This window comes from Pseudorasbora parva, chromosome 4, assembly GCF_024679245.1.
Source record: "Pseudorasbora parva isolate DD20220531a chromosome 4, ASM2467924v1, whole genome shotgun sequence".
Taxonomy (NCBI): domain Eukaryota; kingdom Metazoa; phylum Chordata; class Actinopteri; order Cypriniformes; family Gobionidae; genus Pseudorasbora; species Pseudorasbora parva.
Window position 1 is genome coordinate 30,314,223 of NC_090175.1, and position 23,143 is coordinate 30,337,365.

The 23,143-nt window shown below is 41.6% G+C and overlaps 1 protein-coding gene across 2 annotated transcripts; it reads right to left on the reverse strand.

Annotated features, from left to right (window-relative positions):
• Nucleotides 1–107: 107 nt before the first annotated feature.
• cars2 (cysteinyl-tRNA synthetase 2, mitochondrial) lies at nt 108–22,812 on the reverse strand. Of its 2 annotated transcripts, none has more exons than XM_067441529.1 (15): nt 22,085–22,812; nt 21,948–21,998; nt 17,683–17,800; nt 17,544–17,615; nt 14,487–14,592; nt 14,319–14,399; nt 13,881–14,010; nt 12,240–12,373; nt 12,050–12,117; nt 11,889–11,955; nt 11,645–11,783; nt 10,950–11,073; nt 10,733–10,828; nt 1,014–1,238; nt 108–909 (listed from the first exon to the last, which is right to left on the reverse strand). In XM_067441529.1, the coding sequence occupies exons 1-15, from the start codon at nt 22,327–22,329 to the stop codon at nt 850–852; spliced, it is 1,716 nt and encodes a 571-aa protein (XP_067297630.1). In that variant the 5' UTR covers nt 22,330–22,812; the 3' UTR covers nt 108–849. The 2 variants fall into 2 exon arrangements, with proteins under 2 accessions (XP_067297630.1, XP_067297629.1); XM_067441528.1 differs by having other exon boundaries at nt 13,881–14,025.
• Nucleotides 22,813–23,143: the final 331 nt, after the last annotated feature.

Below are 23,143 nucleotides of genomic sequence, written 5' to 3' on the forward strand. Positions count from 1 at the left end.
ACACACACACACACACACACACACACACACACACACACACACTTCCAGCAATGACGAAACAGGAAACTCAAGACCAATGGCACAATGTAAAAAATCCCGACACACAATTTAAAGTCTTTAAAAAGTCTTTATTTAAACATTTATTTGAATCTTATTCAATCCTTATTGTCCCCATATTATTTATCTCTATTTAGGTGGATGACATGAGCAATGGATGCACTCCAGACCTTCTATTTATTAAACATTCAGACTGTCTTTTATTCTTCCTCATTTAAGGAGTACACTGACGATAGGGGTCAAAAGAACACGAGACAACTTCAGTCATTGATGCAATATGTAAATCCCCCCCAAAAATATTTTATGACGTAAGCAAAGTCACCAGTGTTTGGTTTAATTTCTTTGACATGTTCTAGATGACTAGTCTATTTTTGGGCTATTGTAAGTGCCATGGCGGTTTTACTGACAGCCAAAAGTTTGCCTTGTTTTAGCGTAGATGTCAGGGCTGTGTTTGGATGGCTATTAGACATCCTTTAAACACAAAATTGCTTGCTAGGTAACTTGTAATATTGTTATGGTTAATGTTCCATATTCCCTTCTGATCATTAGCCAGTGATAAGGATCCTTTGTTTATTTTTTCTGTACTAGAATGGTTGAGAAATGTTTAAGCAATACTTGAGGATAAACTATACACAAAGTTGTTTTATTTAACATTTACAATCTTTATCACCAGATTTAATATGTGGTTATGATTACTGGTTGTTTCATCTTTATTTGCACAATAGAAGTAATAATAAGGATTTGTTGCAAGTGTCTTCAGCTGAACCATGAGATGCTCAATTCAGTAAGTGATTAATTCCTCCTTGTATCTCCTCTTCTTGTAATTTCCCAAGTGGAGATTGTGCTTCTATCCTGAAATGAAAATCAAAGTATTAGAACTGTAAACCACAATTAGCCTTGCAATGTGCTTTGACAGAAGCCATTGGAGCACTTTATCTAACAGGATGAAATCTTACCTTAATGTGGACTCCAAGGGGTGCTAGATTATTCCTTAAGGCATCACAAGCCTTCAGCAAGGGTGTTCTGTCTGGCTGTGGATGACTTTTATGAAATTCACTGCCAGGCTGAGGGTCTTGTGGCGCTTGGTGTTGCACAGACAGAGCAAATTTACGAACCTCACTACGAAACTGCACCAACTCTTCCACCACATTATTCAAAATTCCGGAGGAGTCATGGACTTCCTAAGGGACAAGTGCAAAAGTATTGAAAGTGTTACAATGATTTAATTTTAATAAAGAAAAAGAACATCAATGTCTACAAGGAAGAAAATAAATAATGTGCATGTCTTGGCTCAGATGAAAACTGTGGTTTTTGGTCAAAGGAAATTATGTTGATAATAATGTGGGTTATTAAAGAAATATGATGCATCTACTAGAGCAGTGCTCCTCAAACCTGTCCTCCGGACCCCTCACCACTGCACATTTTGTATGTTTCCCTCCCCTAGCACACGATTCAATTCATTAGCTCATAATACAGACTTCAAGACTTGTCTCTGATGAGGAAGACATCCAAGATGTGCAATGGTGGGGGGGTCCACAGAACAGGTTTGAGAAGCACTGTACTAGATTTCAAAAGAAACCAAAAACTAGGGGCCCTATTTTAACGATCTGAGTGCATGATCTGAAGCGCATAGCGCAGGTGTACCTAGTAAATGTCAGAATCCACTTTTGATAGTCTGATGACAGAAAAAACGATTGGTGTGCTAGGCGCATGGTCCAAAAAGGTTGTACCTAGTCTGTTAATGAGTCATGGGTGTTTTTTGGCATGACGTGCAATAAACGCGCGTTGTTCATCCGCATATAGGTGCATATTACTAACACGCCTTTTAAATAACTAAAAATAATGCACTATTATTGACTTTAGACCAGGTTTTTGTTGGTCAATGGAGTTGTCATTTTCACGTACCTCAAAATAGCAACTGCATTTGAACTAGGGTTGCAAAGTTCCCAGAAACTTTTCAGATTTTTGTTTGGAAATTTTTGGAAACTTTCCAGGATTTTTTTGGAAAGTTTCTAAAAATGTACAGCCCCTGTTCAACCCTAGTCTGAACACACCTTGTTTTTTTAGACCAGCCCGCCCATGTGTGCGAGTGCATTTGCTATTTAAACAGCGTTAAAGGTGCTGGACGTGAAAAGTTAACTGTGTTGGGCTGAAACTAGCAAAAAACACTTGTGCATGGTGTATGATAGGGCCCCTAGGTGTTATGTCCTTGGATGTAACTTGGTTTCTAAATATAATGTGTCCATAATATTGTGTGTGAGTGTATTTGTGTGCAAGTATGCATGTTTGTTTCCTTTCCTGTTCTCTGTGCTCATCAGTGTTTGCTGATTATATGGGCACTGGGCAGATCGGAGCGGCTCAGCGGCTGCATTGCACCAGATAAAAGTGTGAGCAGGGGCGGATCTAGAAAATTATTCATGGAGTGGCAAGGGGGTGGCATGAGAACTATGAGGGGTGGCGACACTGAATCTTGTGAATTCAAGTATAATGTACTTATATTAAATATACCTTATATTTACATTTTGCTCACGCAAGTAGCAAAACATTTAAACATAGACCAATGTTAAAATCAAAAACAGTTTACATTAAAACTTACAATAGAAAAAAAAATCTAGTTTTTAATTTCTTTCATTTTTAAATCATTTATAAGAAATACTGCAGGTCATAAAGTACTTTGTTTCTCCATCTCCAAGCAGGGACGGACTGGGTCTAAAAAAAACAGCCCTGGACTTTCTCTCAAACAGGCCCATCATCTGGCCATTGGCCCCTAGCCGTGCACAACAGACACTGTGCTATGGTGTACTATGTACCAACTAATCTGTAGCCCTCTTGGCCCTATTAACTTTTTCCCATCCACTTTTCTCCTTATGTTTTCTGCTAGCCATTCTGCTGCGATTTGATTCCGGAAATCCGGAGACCAATTACAAACTGGCAAGTACAGGGTATATGCAGGAATCCTGAAGTTAATTTCAATACCTTTTTAAGACTTTTTAAAGACCTTCTCAAAATATTTTAAGACCTCATCGCACTTCAAGTTCTAATCGGCAACAAACCTTTAATAAATAGTTGTAGTCGAATGTAGACTTAAAATCTCTATCGTAGGCCAATTTTGTATTGTTTATATTGCATATCTGTTTTACAACGTATGGAGGGCGACACATTACCTAACTGTGCATTTCGCAAAATAGATGACGTCACCCATGGACAGCGCTTGCCGGAGATGGAAATTAACTTTTTTCAAAGTCTACCACTCAATGTTTTTACCAGCCACTTTTTTGTTTTTAACTGACAATGTGTAACTGCATGTGAAAATTAATACTACAAGCTCTACAATACTTCAGCAGTTTATTTAATCTCAAGTCTCAATGAAATACTGACATTTTCACTATGATTTGTGGTCTTATGGCTTCTAGTTTTATGGTTTTTAGTCCCCAGAATGAAACGTCTCAGGTTACGTATGTAACCATGGTTCCCTGAGAGGGAACGAGACGCTGCGTCGAAACGCTAGGGGACGCCTCTGCGTGCCATGTCATGAAGCACTTGTGTAATCAGTCCAATAGCGGGACGATACGTCACGGGCGGGTGACGTCATCGACCAGGAAGCTATAAAGCATGCCCGGACCAAACAGTCACTAGCTTCTGGAAAAGTCGAACAAATCGATCACAGGCATGCCGGGAGTATGGCATCTCGACGCAGCGTCTCGTTCCCTCTCAGGGAACCATGGTTACATACGTAACCTGAGACGTTCCCTATCTCGAGGGAACTTCGAGCTGCGTCGAAACGCTAGGGGACCTCAATACCCACGCCGCCAGAGTCCCAAATGTCTGTATGTGTGAATCAACCCAGAAACACCCGGGACCCCGGTGTAGAGGCTACATCTAGATTGTAAAACCTCACAAATGTATGCGGAGAGGACCACCCAGCCGCATCACATACCTCTGACAATGAAACTCCCGAAATAAGAGCCATAGAGGCAGCCATACTCCTAGTGGAGTGGGCGCGGACCCTCATTGGTGAAGGATGTCCGGCCGACTCATAAGCGAGCGAAATAGCCTCGACTATCCACTTGCTAAGCATCTGCTTTGAAGCCGGTTTTCCCTTGCTCGGGGACCCAAAAACACACAAACAACTGTTCTGAGTTTCGCCACAGGGCAGCCCTGTGGACATATGCATCTAGGGCCCTGACCGGACATAGCAGATTTAGCTTCTCTTGGTCTTGACTAGTGAACGGAGGCGGACAGAAAGCCTGCAGCATTAGTGGTCCCGGCACATTAGTCGGGACCTTGGGAGCATATCCTTCCCTCGGGAAGAGAAATGCTTTTACCATTCCTGGTGCAAACTCCAGACAAGAGGGTGCCACTGCCTAAGTAGGCACCCTCGAGCGTGCCGCAGGTCTGCGCCTCAAAGTACCACGAAGGAAACGCATGACCCAAGGGTGTTTCCCCAATGATGCATTATCTAATGGAATATGATAAGCAGATATCGCCGACACATATACTTTCAGTGTTGACGGAGATAACCCTGCGGAGAATTTTTCTTGTAGGAACTCAAGAACTGAACCGAACGGGCAGTTAACAGGGTCCAAAGCCTGGTGCGTACACCAGGCGACAAAAACTCTCCATTTGAGTGCGTAAAGTCTCCTTGTGGATGGTGCTCTGGAGTGCAACATGGTCTCTATCACCTCAGTAGATAGACCCGTGTTTATGAACTGGGCCCCCTCAGGGGCCAAGCCCACCGTTTCCACAGTTCCGGGCGCGGGTGCAGTACTGACCCCCCCGGCCTGCGAAAGAAGATCTCTCCTGACTGGGATTTTCCAGGGAGGACCTTCTAGGAGAGACATAATGTCGGCGAGCCATACTTGGCCCGGCCAGAGCGGGGCTACCAATAAAAGCTGAACCCCGTCCCGGCGGACGCTCTCCAGCACTCCTGGGAGCAATGCCAGAGGGGGGAAGGCGTACAGACGCAGCCTCGGCCACGTCTGTACCATTGCGTCCAGCCCCAGCAGGGCTGGATGCGTGAGGGAGAAATATGCTGGACAGTGTGTCGTCTCTCGAGACGCAAACAGATCCACCTTGGCTCGCCCAAAGCGGATCCACAGCTCCTCCACCACCTCGGGTGGAGTCTCCATTCTCCCGGCATCACTCCCTGCCTCGACAGGGAGTCTGCCGCTACATACAGGACCCCCGGGATGTACATCGCCCTGAGCGAGAGCATCTTGCCGTGGGCCCATGTTAGCATATGACGCGTCAGCTTCCACACCCGACGCAATCTTAACCCCCCCTGGTGATTTATATACGAGACCACCGAAGTGTTGTCTGACCGAACTAACACATGGCGGCCCCGCAGGTCTGAGAGGAAGTGTTTGATTTTATATGATTGAAACACAGCCATCAGCTCCAGCTGGTTTATGTGCCAGGAGAGCTGACGGCCGCTCAGACCTTGGGCCGAGCGGCCACTCATGACCGCTCCCCAGCCAGTTAGGGAGGCATCCGTCGTTAGCGTTACGCGACGACAAGGAGCCCCCAGAACTGGACCTTGGGACAGGAACCAAGGATCTTTTCACTTCACTAAGGCACGTAGGCAGCGCCGCGTGACCTTGATCAAGCGAAAAAGGGTTTCCCCTCAGGGAGAACCCCTTGGTCCTGAGCCACCACTGTAAGGGTCTCATGTACCGCAGGCCAAAAGGTACCCCGTTGGACGCTGCTGTCATCAGCCCTAACACTCTCTGAAAGTGTTTCACAGTGAGTGACTGACCTAGCTTTATCTGGGTCACGGTATCCAGGATCGTTTTTATCCTGGGAGGGGATAGCCGAGCCAACATTATTTTCGTGTCCCAGACTACCGCCAGAAAAGTAGTACTCTGCAGCTTATAGGTGCCAGCACACATTTCTTTCCGTTCAACCTTAGCCCCAACACTCTCATATGGGCGAGAACAGCATCTCAATGCTGAACGCCCACTGTTTCGACTATGCTAACATCAGCCAATCGTCGATATAGTTGAGCACGCGAATGCCCTGGAGTCGCACCTGAGCCAGAGCTGCATTCACGCACTTGGTGAAAGTGTGGGGTGATTAAGCTAGGCCGAATGGCAGCACTCAATACTGGTAAGCTTCGCCCCCAAAAGCAAACCTGAAGACCTGTCTGTGCTGCGGAAGGATGGAGATGTGGAAGTATACATTTTTTAGGTCTATTGTGACACACCAGTCCTCGGACCTGACGTGACACACGATCTGTTTTATCGTGAGCATTTTGTTTAGCTGATGCAGATCTAAAAATAGGCCTTAACCCTCCATCCTTCTTTGGAACTATGAAGTACCGGCTGTAAAAGCCCGACTCTCTGCAGAGGGGAGGGACCCGTGTATAGCCTCTTTTCGCAGAAGAGTCTGTACCTCTCGTTCCATGACCAGAGGCTGCTCGGGGGTTACTACCGTAGGAGTAACCCTGCTGAACACGGGTGGGTGTGACCCGAACCCTTTTTATAATGTGAGCAGGACCCATTCTGAGATATTCGGCAGAAGTTTCCACGCTGCCAGAAAATCTACTAAGGGAACCAGCCTCTCGAGGCTGGTCTCTGGATTTTCCTGGGTGGTCAGCCCGGTGTCCTGTAACGGATAACCGGCAGGTAGCAACCGAACTGACCGCCCCGGGGCCCTCACGAGAGGGCGCGAACATCCCCAAGCCGCTACGTTTCCGGGCGGACAAGGAGATATATGTTCGCCGGGGACCGCCGCGCCCTGAAGCACCAACGGTGGCAGGGTTGGCAGACCGGCCCCCCCGATGGCACCGGGAAAGAGCGGGCGCCTCGGCGAGCCGCACTCTCCCGGAGGGGACTGCCATCGGAAGTCCTGCGCCTCTGACGTCAGAACTTCTTAGCCGAGGCCTTCCTAGCAGTAAGGACGGCCCTCAGATCCGCCCTACCACGGGAAGGTCCCGGCTGAGCGCGTCGCCCGGATCCCCGATCTCTCTGCGGGGGGGGCCCCGAGCGGCCACGCTCTCTCTTTGTTTTGCTCGGTGTAGGTTTGAGAAAGGATGTACTCGGCTGAGGCTGCCCCGCCCGACAGCCCCAGAGGGACATTTTGATTTATTTATTTATTTATTATATATATATATTTTTATATTTCATATCTCAATATCAATATCCCCCAGCAGGTCTGCTTGTTTTATATGCTTGCAGGGCAACCGCCGTATACAAACCGGCGGCCGCCTGATCTGCTGCCGAATATGCCCTACCCCCAAAGCCGACTTTTTTTTTTTTTTTTTTACCGGCTTGTTGTGGGCAGCTGTGGGGCTGTGTGACGATGTGGACTCGGGGGAGAGATAGCTCGCAAGCGTCTCTTCCCCGCGAGACATCGTCGCCCTTTCTGAATGATAGATGCAGACCCATAATCTACGCGATGCCTCGGCAAACACGCGATCTGAGCCACTAAACTCAACCCCGTAATCTACACGCTGCCTCGGCAAGCGCGAGATCCGCGATCGAGTCATAGAATCTATATTGTAGACCCGTGATCTACACGCTGCCTCGGCAAACGCGAGATCCGAGCCACTAGATTCAGCCCCTCGTACTCTCAAACATACTGTCTGCTCGCCATTATATTGTTCTTTCTCTTTCTTATTTTATTTATATATTTATTTATTTTTTGGCGAACTTCTTGACACTCGGCCGGCCAGTCTAAACTTAACCTGGACACAGCGCGAGTTACACCAATAGCACCTCTTTTTATGAGTGTGTGTGTGTCGTTTTCTTTTGGCAGATCATCAGCGCTAACAACATCCAGTTCCTCGGAGCTGGAGTGCTGCTGCGCTTGTGCCTCAGCGCGAGCGGAAGAAAACCGCAGAGCGTGCTTCCAGCTCGCTAACTGAGGCATGAGATCCAGCGGGTAAAGGCAGAGATAGGGGATCACCCGTCTCTAACCCCGCCACTAGATCCAACTGCGATCCCCAGGACGCGAGCCTTCGCTGCGCCTCGGCAACAGCGGGACCCGAGCCCTGAGGACCGCGAGCCAAAGCACTCTCCTCGAAGAGTGCCCGGCGTGATCTTAATATGCGCATTGGGAGTCTCTCGCAATGCTCGCAGCCGACCCCCTCGAGAGCTGACTGGGCATGCTCGAGCCCCAAACACATCACACATTAGGACGTGTGTATCCCCACAGGGAGGAACACAACACCTATACTGACTTGCCATATTTCTTTCTTTCTTTCTTTTTTGAACACACACACAATAAATGGACATACAATTCACACAGAGCGCTTGTGAAGACACAGAAGCTAGTGACTGTTTGGTCCGGGCATGCTTTATAGCTTCCTGGTCGATGACGTCACCCGCCCGTGACGTATCGTCCCGCTATTGGACTGATTACACAAGTGCTTCATGACATGGCACGCAGAGGCGTCCCCTAGCGTTTCGACGCAGCTCGAAGTTCCCTCGAGATAGGGAACTATTCGTTTTGGCAACTTTGAAGCGTGTTGACAACATACCGATCAGAACATTGTCAGTAGGGATTGGGAAGCACCGAAATCACAATTCTTGGCTGAAACCAAAAAAGAAGAAACCAAAGTCGAAAACCAAAAAATAAAATTCACACTAAAATGTTTAACTCGACCTCACTCATGTTCATTAAATAATAATGCACATGCCTACTGGCCTGCAGAAAGGTGCAGAAATTGAATTAAGTAATCAAATGTAAAATAACTGCATATTTAACTGTTTAAATGAAAGATTAATCCTTATTAAACTTACAAAAGCTATTCAATCAAGAGCATTGATTAATGTCAAACTAAATATAAGGACATCACTCAGGCAGCAGTAAAGGCTACTGCGCCTTTAAGACCTGATCCAGGGATATGCTCATCTTTCTCGACTGTGCATACTATACAGTCCTCTTAAGGCATAGTCAGACTATGTCTGCTAGGATACTCATCAAGATGGACATGTTGACATACTTCTTGTGTGAGTTTGTCCGTTTAAGAGCAAGACTTGAAAGAGAACTCAATATTTGCGCGCTGTGAGACGAGCGTCTAATCTTCTCTCAGCGCGCGCGAGTCTCACAGCGCGTCTTCACTCGAGTGATGACGGAGAAAACGACTGGTCATATGCGAACATACGGCAGCACTCGCATTCATTAAACAAAGTTTACAAAGAGGTGAAACAGCTTACCCGCCATAACTCAAAATCAGCCGCATTTGGCTGGTGGCGGTGCAAATGTCCATCCCTGGCGCGCGCACTCCGAGCCAGTCTCAGACTGAGCGCCCCATTGTTTTTTAATACTTACGGGGATGAAAATAAATATATTCATAAATACTTTTTGGAGTCAAACTCTTTTGACAAATCTTGAACAAAATACTTTCAAAATTTAAGACTTTATAAAGCCGTCATAAGACTTTTTAATACTTTATAAGGGTCTTAATTTTCCCAAAATTGATTTATCACCTTTTAAGACTTTTCAAGACCCCGCGGATACCCTGAAGTAGGCTGACTTGTCTTCCTCAGGTTTTTTTTGTTTTGTTTTTTTGCACGTAGCAGTATATAATTGATCGTATTCGTGCCCCTGCTGATGGCTGTTCATACTATGTTATTAGTAGGACTGTCAATTGATTAAAATATTTAAATAAATTTAATCACACATTTTTATCAGTTCTTAATGTACCTTAAATGAATATGTTTCAAGTTTTTAATACTCTAATCAACATGAGTATAGACAAATATGCATGCTTTATGCAAATGTACGTTTATTATTAGTGAAACCATACTCAGAGGATGAAGACTAGACATGTTGCAAAGGTCATTGAGGTTTTCAAATAACTTGTTCATGTCTCTTAAGCCTAAGCTTCAGAATAAGCACGGATTTCTCTCATTTTAAGAATATAAATAAATGGAGTTTTTACACTGGCAGTTTAATTCAGAACAGGGCACAGTTCGTATGAAAAATTGGTCATGTGAAAGCTGTGATGCGGACCTGAGAGCGCACCAGTACCACACCATACCTGGAGGAGGTCCATATTCACCAGTAGTAGGAATATAGGGCGGCCCCTTTAAGAGCTGGAATATAGTGCGGCCCCTTTAAGAGATGCGCGTTCCTGCCGGTATTGTGTGTGTGTGTGTGTGTGTCAAACTGTGCTATGTTTCACGCGAACAGTTTGAGAAACATGGACTCGGGAGCGCTATTGTTCATAACCTGCGTATTCGTTTTAGCCGATTGGAATACATTTTTCGAACTGAAACGGACTGTGTGTGAAACCGGCGGCAGAGGTGAGTTGCGTTGCGAATCACAAAGCAGTTTATTGAGTCATTTGTTTGGACAATAATAGTAAGACTTGTTTTCTTGCTATTATTTCTTCACATTGAAGCGCCGCTGATGTAAATCGGTAGAGGAAACTATTTATAATTTATACATATACTCTCCTGCTTCAGACGTGTTGCTGTGTAATCTCTTAGCTCTTGTCTAACGTGTTGTTTATTTAACTAACACTTCTTGTGTGAAGTCAAAAATGTTAAACGGTGTAAACAGGTGACTGCATTTAATTGAATTATTTATTTTAGGGGGGGGGGGTAACTTAGCTGGGAGCAGTGTGCCAATTATTTTAATAAAATGTTGTGTCCTTTCATGAAAAATGTTTACAATTTATTTAAAAAATGTGACATTAAAAGAAAAGAAAAGAAAAAAACAAACTCACCTTTTTGTCCAGTAGGTCAACTCCAAAAACAGCCATGATTTCCCTGACATAGGACAGCATGGCTCCAAATACAACAGGACTCCTAGGCCCATGAACCTTCAAACACAGAAAGACAGTAAAATTAGTCTTTGACTAATAAATATAACTTTAAATACATAATATTTTGTAATGAGGATATAAAATAGTGAGGCCTCAGTGACCTACCCTATGGTGTTACCTTAGTAACAGGCTGAAGCTGACAGTTGCCATGGTGAATGAGGCTCATAATGGCATCAACAGCTTTTGGGGTGTCAAAATCATCAGCTAGTACTTTCCGAACACTGGTCTGTGTAGCAGACAACCTTGACCAAACAAAGACAGTAAAGACAAAAAGGAGTTGGAGACAAAAGCTTTCATCATCAGCTCATTCACACAGTAAATTCGTTCATCAACTGGGAAAAAAATTATGAACGTGATTCCAATTATATTTTTTCTCTATGCTTTTATAGTTCTAAACGATTTATAGAACTATATAATTGTTGTTATAGTTATCAACCTTGATTTGAACAGGCCTTAACACTTGCAACTACAGTGACAGTGTCTGAAGTAACTATCAAAGATGGTGACATCCATATAAATGGAAAGTGTTTGTCCCAGTTGACACTAATCAAAATTAGGGATGTGTTTATCTGTCAAACAAGTTGAGTGCTTCTCTATTTTTAAATTAGTAAAAAATATAGGTGTGGAACACATAAAAAACACAATACTGATGGGAGCAGTGACTGAATATAAAAACTTTTGTGACACAACTCATATATTCACACACGAAAAGACAGAAAACACACAGGACAAGTGCATGAGTGAACCTGGCCTTATTCATGTCATTCTACTGTTCAAAATGTATATCTGCGCCTGAAGGTGATCTGACTTTACCTCTCCCAGAGAATTCCCTCCTCTATAGGCTGGCACTGTAAGTGTCCCTGCATGTAGGCCTGTGCGTTGTGGCAGAAGGCAGAGATGGTGGACAAGGTAGATCGGGCTTCATCCATGCTAGCATCACTAAAGTCGATTGCTGGAAAGGTTAAAAGACCCACAGAAAATGTACAGCAAATGAAGAATATCAGCAAAATTGTCAGAGTTTATCTTTCAGGAGTCCCTTTCCGCATGCAACACATACCTGATCTGTATTTGGTCAGAAGGCAAAAAAGTCGAAACTCATTAGCAGTGTAAGAATCCAGAAAATCCTGGATTATAAAGAGATCGATTTAAAAGATGCTATTATTGATTAAACACGTATAGAATATATACTTTTACAATTTTATTATCATAATTTTTTACCTTGATAGTTATATAATTCTTCAAGGACTTTGACATCTTCTCTACACTTCCTTTCAAATGAAGGTGCCCTTGAAAACAACATTTTTATCACACACTTTGAGTAGTAAAGCTTAAATTTCACAGATCCTACACTACAAAATATAGTATGCTTATTAAAATATTACTTGAACCAGAAGACTGAGGGCATTACCGGAGTGCAGGAAGTAGTTTCCCCATTGTTCACACTGATGATATGCCTCAGACTGGGCAATCTCATTCTCATGATGTGGGAAGGCAAGGTCAATTCCTCCAGAGTGGATGTCCAACTGACTTCCAAACACTGAGCTATAGACAAGACAAGTGCATAAGAGTTACCATTTCATACAAACTTATTCTTTTGTGATTCTCCTACAATATATTCCTAGAGAATCAACAATTCAGAAAGGCTTGTAATTTATTTATTGGGGCATACTTATGTGCTATATTATTCTAGAAATAAGCATACTTTTGTACAACTAAAAACAATGTTTGTATTTGAATAGAATTATATTTGAATTATATTTATAAAAATTGTCTTAAAGTCTAAAAGAAATGAAAGTAATACCAGATATTTTCTTATTTATTGTGATGTATATGCGAATGGACTGTCAAAATGGAAAATAATTATATTTAAAAATGTAAAATCAGTCACTATCATTAACACTTTGTTGAAAAGGTACAGCTTTTCCTCTCAGTCTCCTATAAAACATCAGTTTAAAACTTGACTATTACAGTCCCTGCCAACACTGAACAAAAGTGAAGCTATCCCCTAAAAGAACTGTCATTTATGACAGTTTATGTCATTATGACGTGCAGATATTTTGGTCTGTGAGTTATTGATTTTACAAAATGTGCATTAAAAGTTACTTGTCAAAAAAATTGTTTAAAAAAAATGTATTATGTATTTTCATGTCTAAAATGAACTTGCTATGGTGTATTGAAAGCACGTGAACTAACATATGCTATTGTCTCATTCATTTCCCTGTTGCCAAAAATGTCAAGCACGTGACAAATATGGGGATGCCATACAATATTACTATATTTTTTATAAATGACATTTTCTTAGCTTCATTTATAATAGACAATATCCCATATAGGGATAAACACTGTTTTAATGTTGAATAACATAAATTTAGAAAAGTAAAATAAAATAAAAAGCTATAGATTAAAGAATTTATTTTATGTCGACTCTTACAACTCATACTTTTAGATTTCGATTTATTCATGATGGAGGAGTTCGGTGATCTAACAAACCTTGAAATGCACTTCTCACATGGTTAGTCACATGTTTAACAATGATACATTTACTACAAGTCATAATAAATAAAATATGATTTTTACTATTATTTTAAAAGTCTCTTTTAATAAATTGACAGTTTATGGTGTAAATTGGTTTGTATGGCATTTTATCTCTCAAAATGATGGTCATCATTTTTTTTTAAATGAAATGATCAGAAAGAAGTTAACAACACTCTTACTTACAGAAAATAAACATTTTACAATGATTAACATTTTACTATGATTCACATCTTAATATGATTATTAATGCAAGTCCTAAGTTATATAAATATACATATTTAAATTTTTGATTGCATACCTATTGCTGCCATAATACATTTTCTTGTCATTATTTTGTTGTCTTTTCTTTCTTTTTCTTAACATCTCCACTTTAGTTGAACAATTATTTAATTATATATTTTTGAGCATTCAACAAAAATAACTATCATCATGTTTGTGGTATCTCACATTTTGAAAATCTGATAAGATTTTAGAAATAATTTAGTGTCGGCCAGGCTTAAGGCAGAGCATTTACCTAGCAATTGTAGAACATTCAATGTGCCAGCCAGGTCTTCCGTTCCCCCAAGGTGAAACCCAGTGCGGTTCATGTGGTTTTGATGCTTTCCAAAGAGCAAAGTCTCTTGGATCCCTTTTATCCTGAACCTCTAAAATACAAGAAACTGTAAAATACTCTATATGATTTAGGTCATGGTTTCTAAAGCATATGAATTATCCGAAAAAAATTAACTTAATCTACTGACATTACATGTATTAACAGTAATATTTGTAACTATTACCAGTAGCTTTGAAAAGCAAGTCAGCCCAATAACACAAATAAATATGCAATGACAAATCATGTGTGATTAAATATTGAAGATACCCACATTTACTGTTATTATGTTATTATGTACTGTTATTTTTTTTTTACAAAGGAAAAAAAATAAAAATAAATAAACATATGCCATAAACATACCTTGCTCCCCAACAATGCCTCCAATATTCACAAGCTTGCCGTAACGGCTACCAATGGACTGAGTGTCGAAGTAGACGTTTCCTGGGTCAACAAATTATACTGGAAATTCAGTTCCACATTCTCTTCACATTTAGTTAAATTGCCAACAAAAATAAGAGATAGAGGCACCTTGATTTGTGATATAGGCATGTCCATTTCTGATAATGCGCTCTATAAAACCTACAATCTGGGGTATGTTGTCTGTCACCCTCATGTATACAGCTGGAGGAAGAACCTGGGAAAATAAAGACAAGTGAAATATGTATTAAAAGTTTGTCACTTTAGTCAAATTACCATATAAAATATTCTTAGACTTAGAAAACGAATGTCCTCAGAGAGGCAATTTGTTATTGCAGTACAGACATATTGACACGATCCACAATACAAACGTTATCCACATGCGCCATATAATAAATACAACAAAATGTTCACATAGTTCTCCAGTCATACCCTTCCCCCATACCTTATTTGATTGTATTATTGCCATTGGAATGAATGAGCTTTTAGCTCGGTTTGCTCTAACCTTAGGGTATCTACATCTACGACCAGAAGGGAGAGGCTTGAACTCCACTGGAAGTGAATGGGTTTGTATCCATGCAAACCTTGTCTGCCTTCTGTGCCAATCTCTTCAGATATAGTTGGTACAGGTCTACCTGTTGTGTACCAATAATATTTCCACAGGCTTTAACAATCTTCCCCAATTTGTTCCTATGGGTGATTTTTGAATGTCCATTCCAGCATACAATACAGTATGAGAGAATACTTTCAATAAAATACTTATAAAAAAAGAGACAACATAGTTATCAACATTAAAATTATGTTTTCTAAGAAAATATAAACTATGTTGGCCCTTTTTAACTCTGCACACTGACCCCAGGATAATTTATGGTCAATGATAAGACTGAGATATTTATACTCCGTCACTCTCTCTATCTCCTCTCCTTTAATCAGTGTTGGAGTAGGTGAGGGAGCCCCATGTCTAAAATCAAAGACCAACTCTTTAGTCCTGTTCAGATACAAATGGGAGGTTTCACACCAGTCAACAAATTCAGGCAACACTGGACTGTGTTCAGATTCATCTTGCTCCAATAAAGTAATCACAGCAGTATCATCTGCTAATTTAATTATATAATGTCCAGGGTAACTACTGCGACAACAGTCAGTGTACAATAAACAGGTCCTTCTCAAAAAAATTAGCATATCATGAAAAGGTTCTCTAAAAGAGCTATTAACCTAATCATCTGAATCAACTAATTAACTCTAAACACCTGCAAAAGATTCCTGAGGCTTTTAAAAACTCCCAGCCTGGTCCATTACTCAAAACCGCAATCATGGGTAAGACTGCCGACCCGACCCTGTCCAGAAGGCCATCATCGACACCTTCAAGCGAGAGGGTAAGACACAGAAAGAAATTTCTGAACGAATAGGCTGTTCCTAGAGTGCTGTATCAAGGCACCTCAGTGAGAAGTCTGTGGGAAGGAAAAAGTGTGGCAAAAAATGTTGCACAACGAGAGGAGGTGACCGGACCCTGAGGAAGATTGTGGAGAAGGACCGATTCCAGACCTTGGGGGACCTGCGGAAACAGTGGACTGAGTCAGGAGTAGAAACATCCAGAGCCACCGTGCACAGACGTGTGCAGGAAATGGGCTACAGGTGCCGCATTCCCCAGGTCAAGCCACTTTGGGCTACAGAGAAGCAGCACTGGACTGTTGCTCAGTGGTCCTAAGTACTTTTTCCGGATGAAAGCAAATTTTGCATGTCATTTGGAAATCAAGGTGCCAGAGCCTGGAGGAAGACTGGGGAGAAGGAAATGCCAAAATGCCTGAAGTCCAGTGTCAAGTACCCACAGTCAGTGATGGTCTGGGGTGCCATGTCAGCTGCTGGTGTTGGTCCACTGTGTTTTATCAAGGGCAGGGTCAATGCAGCTAGCTATCAGGAGATGTTGGAGCACTTCATGCTTCCATCTGCTGAAAAGCTTTATGGAGATGAAGAATTTGTTTTTTTCAGCATGACCTGGCACCTGCTCACAGTGCCAAAAGCACTGGTAAATGGTTTACTGACCATGGTATTACTGTGCTCAATTGGCCTGCCAACTCTCCTGACCTGAACCCCATAGAGAATCTGTGGGATATTGTGAAGAGAAAGTTGAGACACAAGACCCAACACTCTGGATGAGCTTAAGGCCGCTATCGAAGCATCCTGGGCCTCCATAACACCTCAGCAGTGCCACAGGCTGATCGCCTCCATGCCACGCCGCATTGAAGCAGTCATTTCTGCAAAAGGATTTCCGACCAAGTATTGAGAAACTGAACATAATTATTTGAGGGTTAGCTTTTTTGTATTAAAAACACTTTTCTTTTATTGGTCGGATGAAATATGCAAAAAAAATTGGGTTTTCATGAGCTGTTTGCCAAAATCATCAGTATTAAAACAATATAAGACCTGAAATATTTCAGTTGGTGTGCAATGAATCTAAAATATATGAGTTTATTTTGTATCATTACATTATGGAAAATAGTGAACTTGATCACAATATGCTAATTTTTTTAGAAGGACTTGTATTAGTGGTGACAAGACACTACCCTGTGGTGTCCCAATTGAACTGAAGCAGACCCCAGATAATGTGTTTTCAACCCTTACTCTTTGTCCACTCAGGAAGTCGAAGATCCATTTAATTAGTGTTGAATTTATTTGGAAATTGTCTCTCAGTCTGTTTAATAAAATTTGTGGGTGGATTGTATTGAATGCTGATGAAAAGTCTGCAAATAAAATGCAAGCGTGTTTTACGCTTGCATTTTAGCGTGTTTAAGCGTGTTTAGGGGCGGCAGTGGCTCAGTGGTTCATGTAGATTGTCTACAAACCAGAAGGTGGTTCGATCCCCGGTTCCATCTGACCAAGTGTCGAGGTGTCCTTGAGCAAGACACCTAACCCCAGCTGCTCCCGACGAGCTGGATGGTGCCTTACATGGCTGACATCGCCGTCGGTGTATGAATGGGTGAATGTGAGGCGATATGTAAAGCGCTTTGGATGGCCATAGGGTCTGTTGAAAGCGCTATATAAATGCAGTCCATTTACCATTTACCATTAACAACCCTCCAGGTGTGTATACAGATAATTTAAGAGCACTACAATGTCTGTCCCCCTCCCAAGTCTGTAAGCAAAATGTAGGGCAAAAATTCTATTTACCTGCAGTGCTTGCATGTCACTCTTAAACTCTTCCTCATGCATTCTTGCAAGGACGGTGGGCGAGATGTTCTCCTGCAAAAATAAATAAATAAAACAACTTAAAATTGCCAAATATAAACATTACAAAGTTGACACTTACCTCAAGGCTTCTTTGTATGATTTTATCATCAATGTCAGTGATGACCATTACATGGATGACATTGATTCCAAAAAGTCTGGATAATATCCTTTGCAGAATGTCAAATCTGACATATGAGCTGCATGCAAGGAGGAAAAAGAAGAAAATAAAGGAGGCTGTCAGAGAAGTGTATTTACTCGCGACCAAAAAAAAACCCCCAGGGTTATTGTAGTAAACTTAAACAAAAAGCATACATAAAAACATTTTGATACTTTAACAAATAATAGTATACACACGATTATTAGGAACACCTGTTCAATTTCTCATTAATGCAATTATCTAATCAACCAATCACATGGCAGTTGCTTCAATGCATTTAGGGGTGTGGTCCTGGTCAAGACAATCTCCTGAACTCCAAACTGAATGTCAGAATGGGAAAGAAAGGTGATTTAAGCAATTTTGAGCGTGGCATGGTTGTTGGTGCCAGACGGGTCTGAGTATTTCACAATCTGCTCAGTTACAGGGATTTTCACGCACAACCATTTCTAGGGTTTACAAAGAATGGTGTGAAAAGGGAAAAACATCCAGTATGCGGCAGTCCTGTGGGTGAAAATGCCTTGTTGATGCTAGAGGTCAGAGGAGAATGGGCCGACTGATTCAAGCTGACAGAAGAGCAACTTTGACTGAAATAACCACTTGTTACAACCGAGGTATGCAACAACAGCAGATGACCTCACCAGGTACCACTCATCTCCACTACATATAGGAAGAAGAGGCTACAATTTGAACGAGCTCACCAAAATTGGACAGTTGAAGACTGGAAAAATATTGCCTGGTCTGATGAGTCTTGATTTCTGGTGAGACATTCAGATGGTAGAGCCAGAATTTGGCATAAACATAATGAGAACATGGATCCATCATGCCTTGTTACCACTTACAGGCTGGTGGTGGTGGTGTAATGGTGTGGGGGATGTTTTCTTGGCACACTTTAGGCCCCTTAGTGCCAATTGTGCATTGTTTAAATGCCACGGCCTACCTGAGCATTGTTTCTGGCCATGTCCATCCCTTTATGACCACCATGTACCCCTCCTCTGATGGCTACTTCCAGCAGGATAAGGCACCAGGTCACAAAGCTCAAATAATTGATTGGTTTCTTGAACATGACAATGAGTTCACTGTATAAAATGGCCCCCAGTGTCACCAGAGCCCCTTTCACACTGCGATTCCGGCAAATACACGGATAATGTGACCCAGCATTTGTTCCCGGGCCGCTAGATTTGGTCCATTCTCACTGCCAGCGAAATACCGTAATATGTGCGCTTTCACACACAACCCGTAACGGTCCCGGGTCGAGTTGACACGTGACATCCTGATGTGACGTATAATGGCCAGCGATCTCAGCTTCAGCGCGGATAGTAAGGAGCTCTTTGGTCTCGACTTGTGTCCAGTGTGCGCACATTTCTGCTTGTTTAATTTTAGTTTCTTTTGTATACGAACACTCTCTGCGTTTAAAACACCGACTAGCTCTTCTGGCACTGCAGGGTTGTATTATTGAAAAAACAAGCTCTAGGAGCCGCACGATAACTATGTACACGTTGCGGCATTAGTTTCGGCTTTTGTTTACACAGCGCTTTGTTCACACTAATTCCATTCAAAAAGTGAAACTTGTATAGTATATTCATACATTACACATAGACTGATATATTTCCAATGTTTATTTCTTTAAATTTTGATGATTATAACTGACAACTAAGGAAAATCCCAAATTCAGTATCTCAGAAAATTTCAATATTACTTAAGACCAATACAAAGAAAGGATTTTTAGTAATCTTGGCCAACTGAAATGTATGAGCATGTACAGCGCTCTAGCTGGGGCTCCTTTTGCCTGAATTACTGCAGCAATGCAGCATGGCATGGAGTCGATCAGTCTGTGGCACTCAAGGGGGTAATCTAGCGCTCGGAAAGCGTTCCACCCCTAGGGGCTGCCATTGCTAACCAAGCCATCACCTGCTGTTAGCATCCCATTGACCCCCATTCACTTTGACAGTGAATAACTTTACATCTGAGACGTTTAAAGACTCCATTTGTCCATTGTTTATTTCTAAAGAAACACGACAATGCATAAAAGGCTCCGTTACCTTGTATCTTACACTATCGCCCCGTAGAAGCTGTTTTTGTAAAAATAGGCTAACTATTGCGTCATAACCAACGTGACTCTGTCGCACAGTTGAGAAATTACCGTATAGACCTGAGGAGACGCTCACAGGCAATCTTTTACTGTCTATGAGACAGTCGGGGGGACGTGGAGACAAAGTCTGATAAAGTCAAGGGGGAAGAATGGGGAGAAGCCCATAGTGAGCCAAAAGCAACGGGAGAAAATATTTAAACAACGTGATTCAGCTTTCACTTTCCACAACTACTAGAAGACCTACAGCTGTCAGACAGGAGGCTCACGTCACATCTACGTCCTCAAGCTCAGTCTGAGCCTGCGCAGTTCGCTCAGCCATCAGGAAGTGAGTGCTCCTATACTGACATCACTTAACGCCGTAGAAGGCAATGTGATCGCTCCGTCCATTTCTTTTACTGTCTATGGTGACACTGCTCAGGTGTTATGAGAGCCCAGGCTGGTTGCTTTGATAGTGGCCTACAGCTCTTCTGCATTGTTGGTTCTGGCATATCACATCTTCCTCTTCACAATACCCTACAGATTTTCTATGGGGTTAAGGTCAGGCGAGTTTGCTGGCCAATTAACAACAGGGACACTGTGGTCCTCAAACCAGGTACTGGTTGCTTTGGCACTGTGTGCAGGTGCCAATTCCTGTTGGAAAATGAAATTCAATTCAATTCAAACTTTATTGTCATGTGTTCCGTCGTTACACGGAACAAAGAAAATCTTATTCTGTGAATCCTCCCAGCAGCATTAAACTTCAATTAAACAAATAACAAGTAACATAGATAAAGATACATAAAACAACAATGTGTATGTATGCATGTGTTCAGTGCAAAATTCGCATAAGTAGGTTGTCAGCAGTTATGATATATTGCGTGTTTCTATGTGTTTTGTGTGTGTGTGTGTGTGTGTGTGTGTGTGCATTTATGTGTATGCAAGGTGGAATGTATCATTACACGATCAGAGAGTAGTCTGTAGTGTAGGTGGAAGGGACAGTGGGTGTGTGTCATTCACAAGCCTAATGGCCTGTGGATAAAAACTGTTTTTTAGTCTTGTTGTTCTTGATGTCACACTTCTAAAGCGCCTTCCTGATGGTAGAAGTGTGAATAAGTTATTCTGAGGGTGGCTACTGTCTTTTATGATGTTGCAGGCTTTTCTGTTGACCCTGGCCTGGTAAATGCTCTACGTTGATAGGGCTGTTCCTGTGAGTTTTTCAGCTGCTCTTACCAGCTGTTGCATACCTGTTGAAATCTGCATCAGGGTGCAGTTATCCCTATTGCTTGTACACCTTATTTTACCACATCTTTTCCTTCCATTTGCCTCTATTAATGTGCTTGGACACAGAGCTCTGTGAACAGCCAGCCTCTTTTGCAATGACTATTTGTGTCTTGCCCTCTTTGTGCAAGGTGTCAATGGTTGTCTTTTGGACAACTTTTAAGTCAGCAGTCTTCCCATGAGTGTGGCCTACAGAACTAGAATGAAAGACTATTTAAAGGCCTTTGCAGGTGCTAATTTGAGTTATTGAGTTGAGTTAATTAGCTAATTGTGGCACTAGGTGTTTTCAATATAGAACCTTTTCACAATATTCTAATTTTCTGAGATACTGAATATGGAATTTTCCTTAGTTGTCAGTTATAATCATCAAAATTAAACTCAATAAACATTGTAAATAAAAAAATAAAAAAATATCTGTCTCTGTGTAATGAATGAATATAATATACACGTTTCACTTTTGAATGGAATTGGTGAAATAAATCAACTTTTTTATGACATTCTAATTATGTGAGCAGCACCTGTAAAAGAACTTACAAATATTACATTTTTAGCAAGCTGTCAAAGCAACATCTTATTTTAATTTGTTCTTTGATAACTTAATTTATCAAAATAAATTATATAAATTAATAAAAACCTTAAAAATCTAGACATCATTAACTTTTATAATTTTCATCAGAAAAACTAATTAAAATGATAAAAACACAAATTGGATAAGTAAAAAGAAAATGTGAAAGAAATATTTAAATAACAATTATGTTAAAATAACACTACAACGACCTAAATCTAATTATTTTTCTTTCACCGTAACTGCAAATACTCTGTAGCCATTTACTAAACTTACCACGCATGGCCAAGATGGGCATGGTCATAAACAGTGGGTCCACAGCTATACCTGGAAGTGACAAAAGAAAATGTTATAGAAAAAGCTTCTGTAACAGAAACATTTTAATTTGCGTAATGAACCATTGTGTGCCTTACCAGGAAGCAATTCTTTCTTGTGCCAAAACAAGAGGTTCTTTCTGCTTGGTAAGACTGTTGTAAGTCATTACACCAGTGTCATAGCCCACTGGTTTTATCCACTTTCTCTCTGTCCTGCTGCATATATTACAACTGGACAGCGATAACGCTTTTGTAACTCCATTAAGAATCCCATGCCTGATTCTAAAGCCAGAATTGAGCAGTTTTGCATTTGTTATGAATGCTAAAGGAAGCCTCATTTTCATTCTACTACATAAATATGACAAAACATTTGAACAGAGTTCAGGTGATGGTTAAAAGATTGCGACAATGCGATGTATATCTCTAGACATTTAAGCGCGTTTTCCAATTTGGATTGATGACATATTGTTTCCCAATTCCTCGATTAGTTTATTTTCAATGTCATCACACTAAAAAGTTCAGCTTCGTCAGGTTCACAAAGGTTCCATCACTCATCTCATTGACATTAGCAAACTGTCACACCGACACAAGGATCTCTCTGGCTGTTTTGCAGTGGGTTCAAGATGTCCGCGCACTGAAAAGCAAACCGGGGACATAAAAGCAAAACACGCGAGAAAAAAAACTATGCAGTTACGACAATGCTCTCGATTATGCGCAACCAAACCAAATAGCAAATTCAGTAAGACAAAATTCTACTTGCAAACGTATGAGTGATGGAAGGAAAACAAGGATTTGTATTTTTTAGTGGGAGGTGTCCATATGTGACGTCAGAGGGGAAGCTGCTGGACGTCACGCGCCCATTGGCTCTGCGTGCTCTGTCACTGACAGATACACGTTCATCGAAAGAAGTTACAAATGTCCCCCTGGCATATTGTATATTTTCTTGTTCTGTGTACAGTTTGTATACTGTTGATAGTTTGTATACGAAGAGAGGAATCGCTTGGTTCCATAGATAAGCTTTCTGGGGCTACAAATGCTCCAAACGTCAGAAAAACAATAATAACGACACTCAGGAGATCATCTCCACAGTAGTGTGATGAAGAGATCACTGGTGGCATTGCTAGGGAGAAGAGGAACAAAACTTCAAAGAAAAAGAGG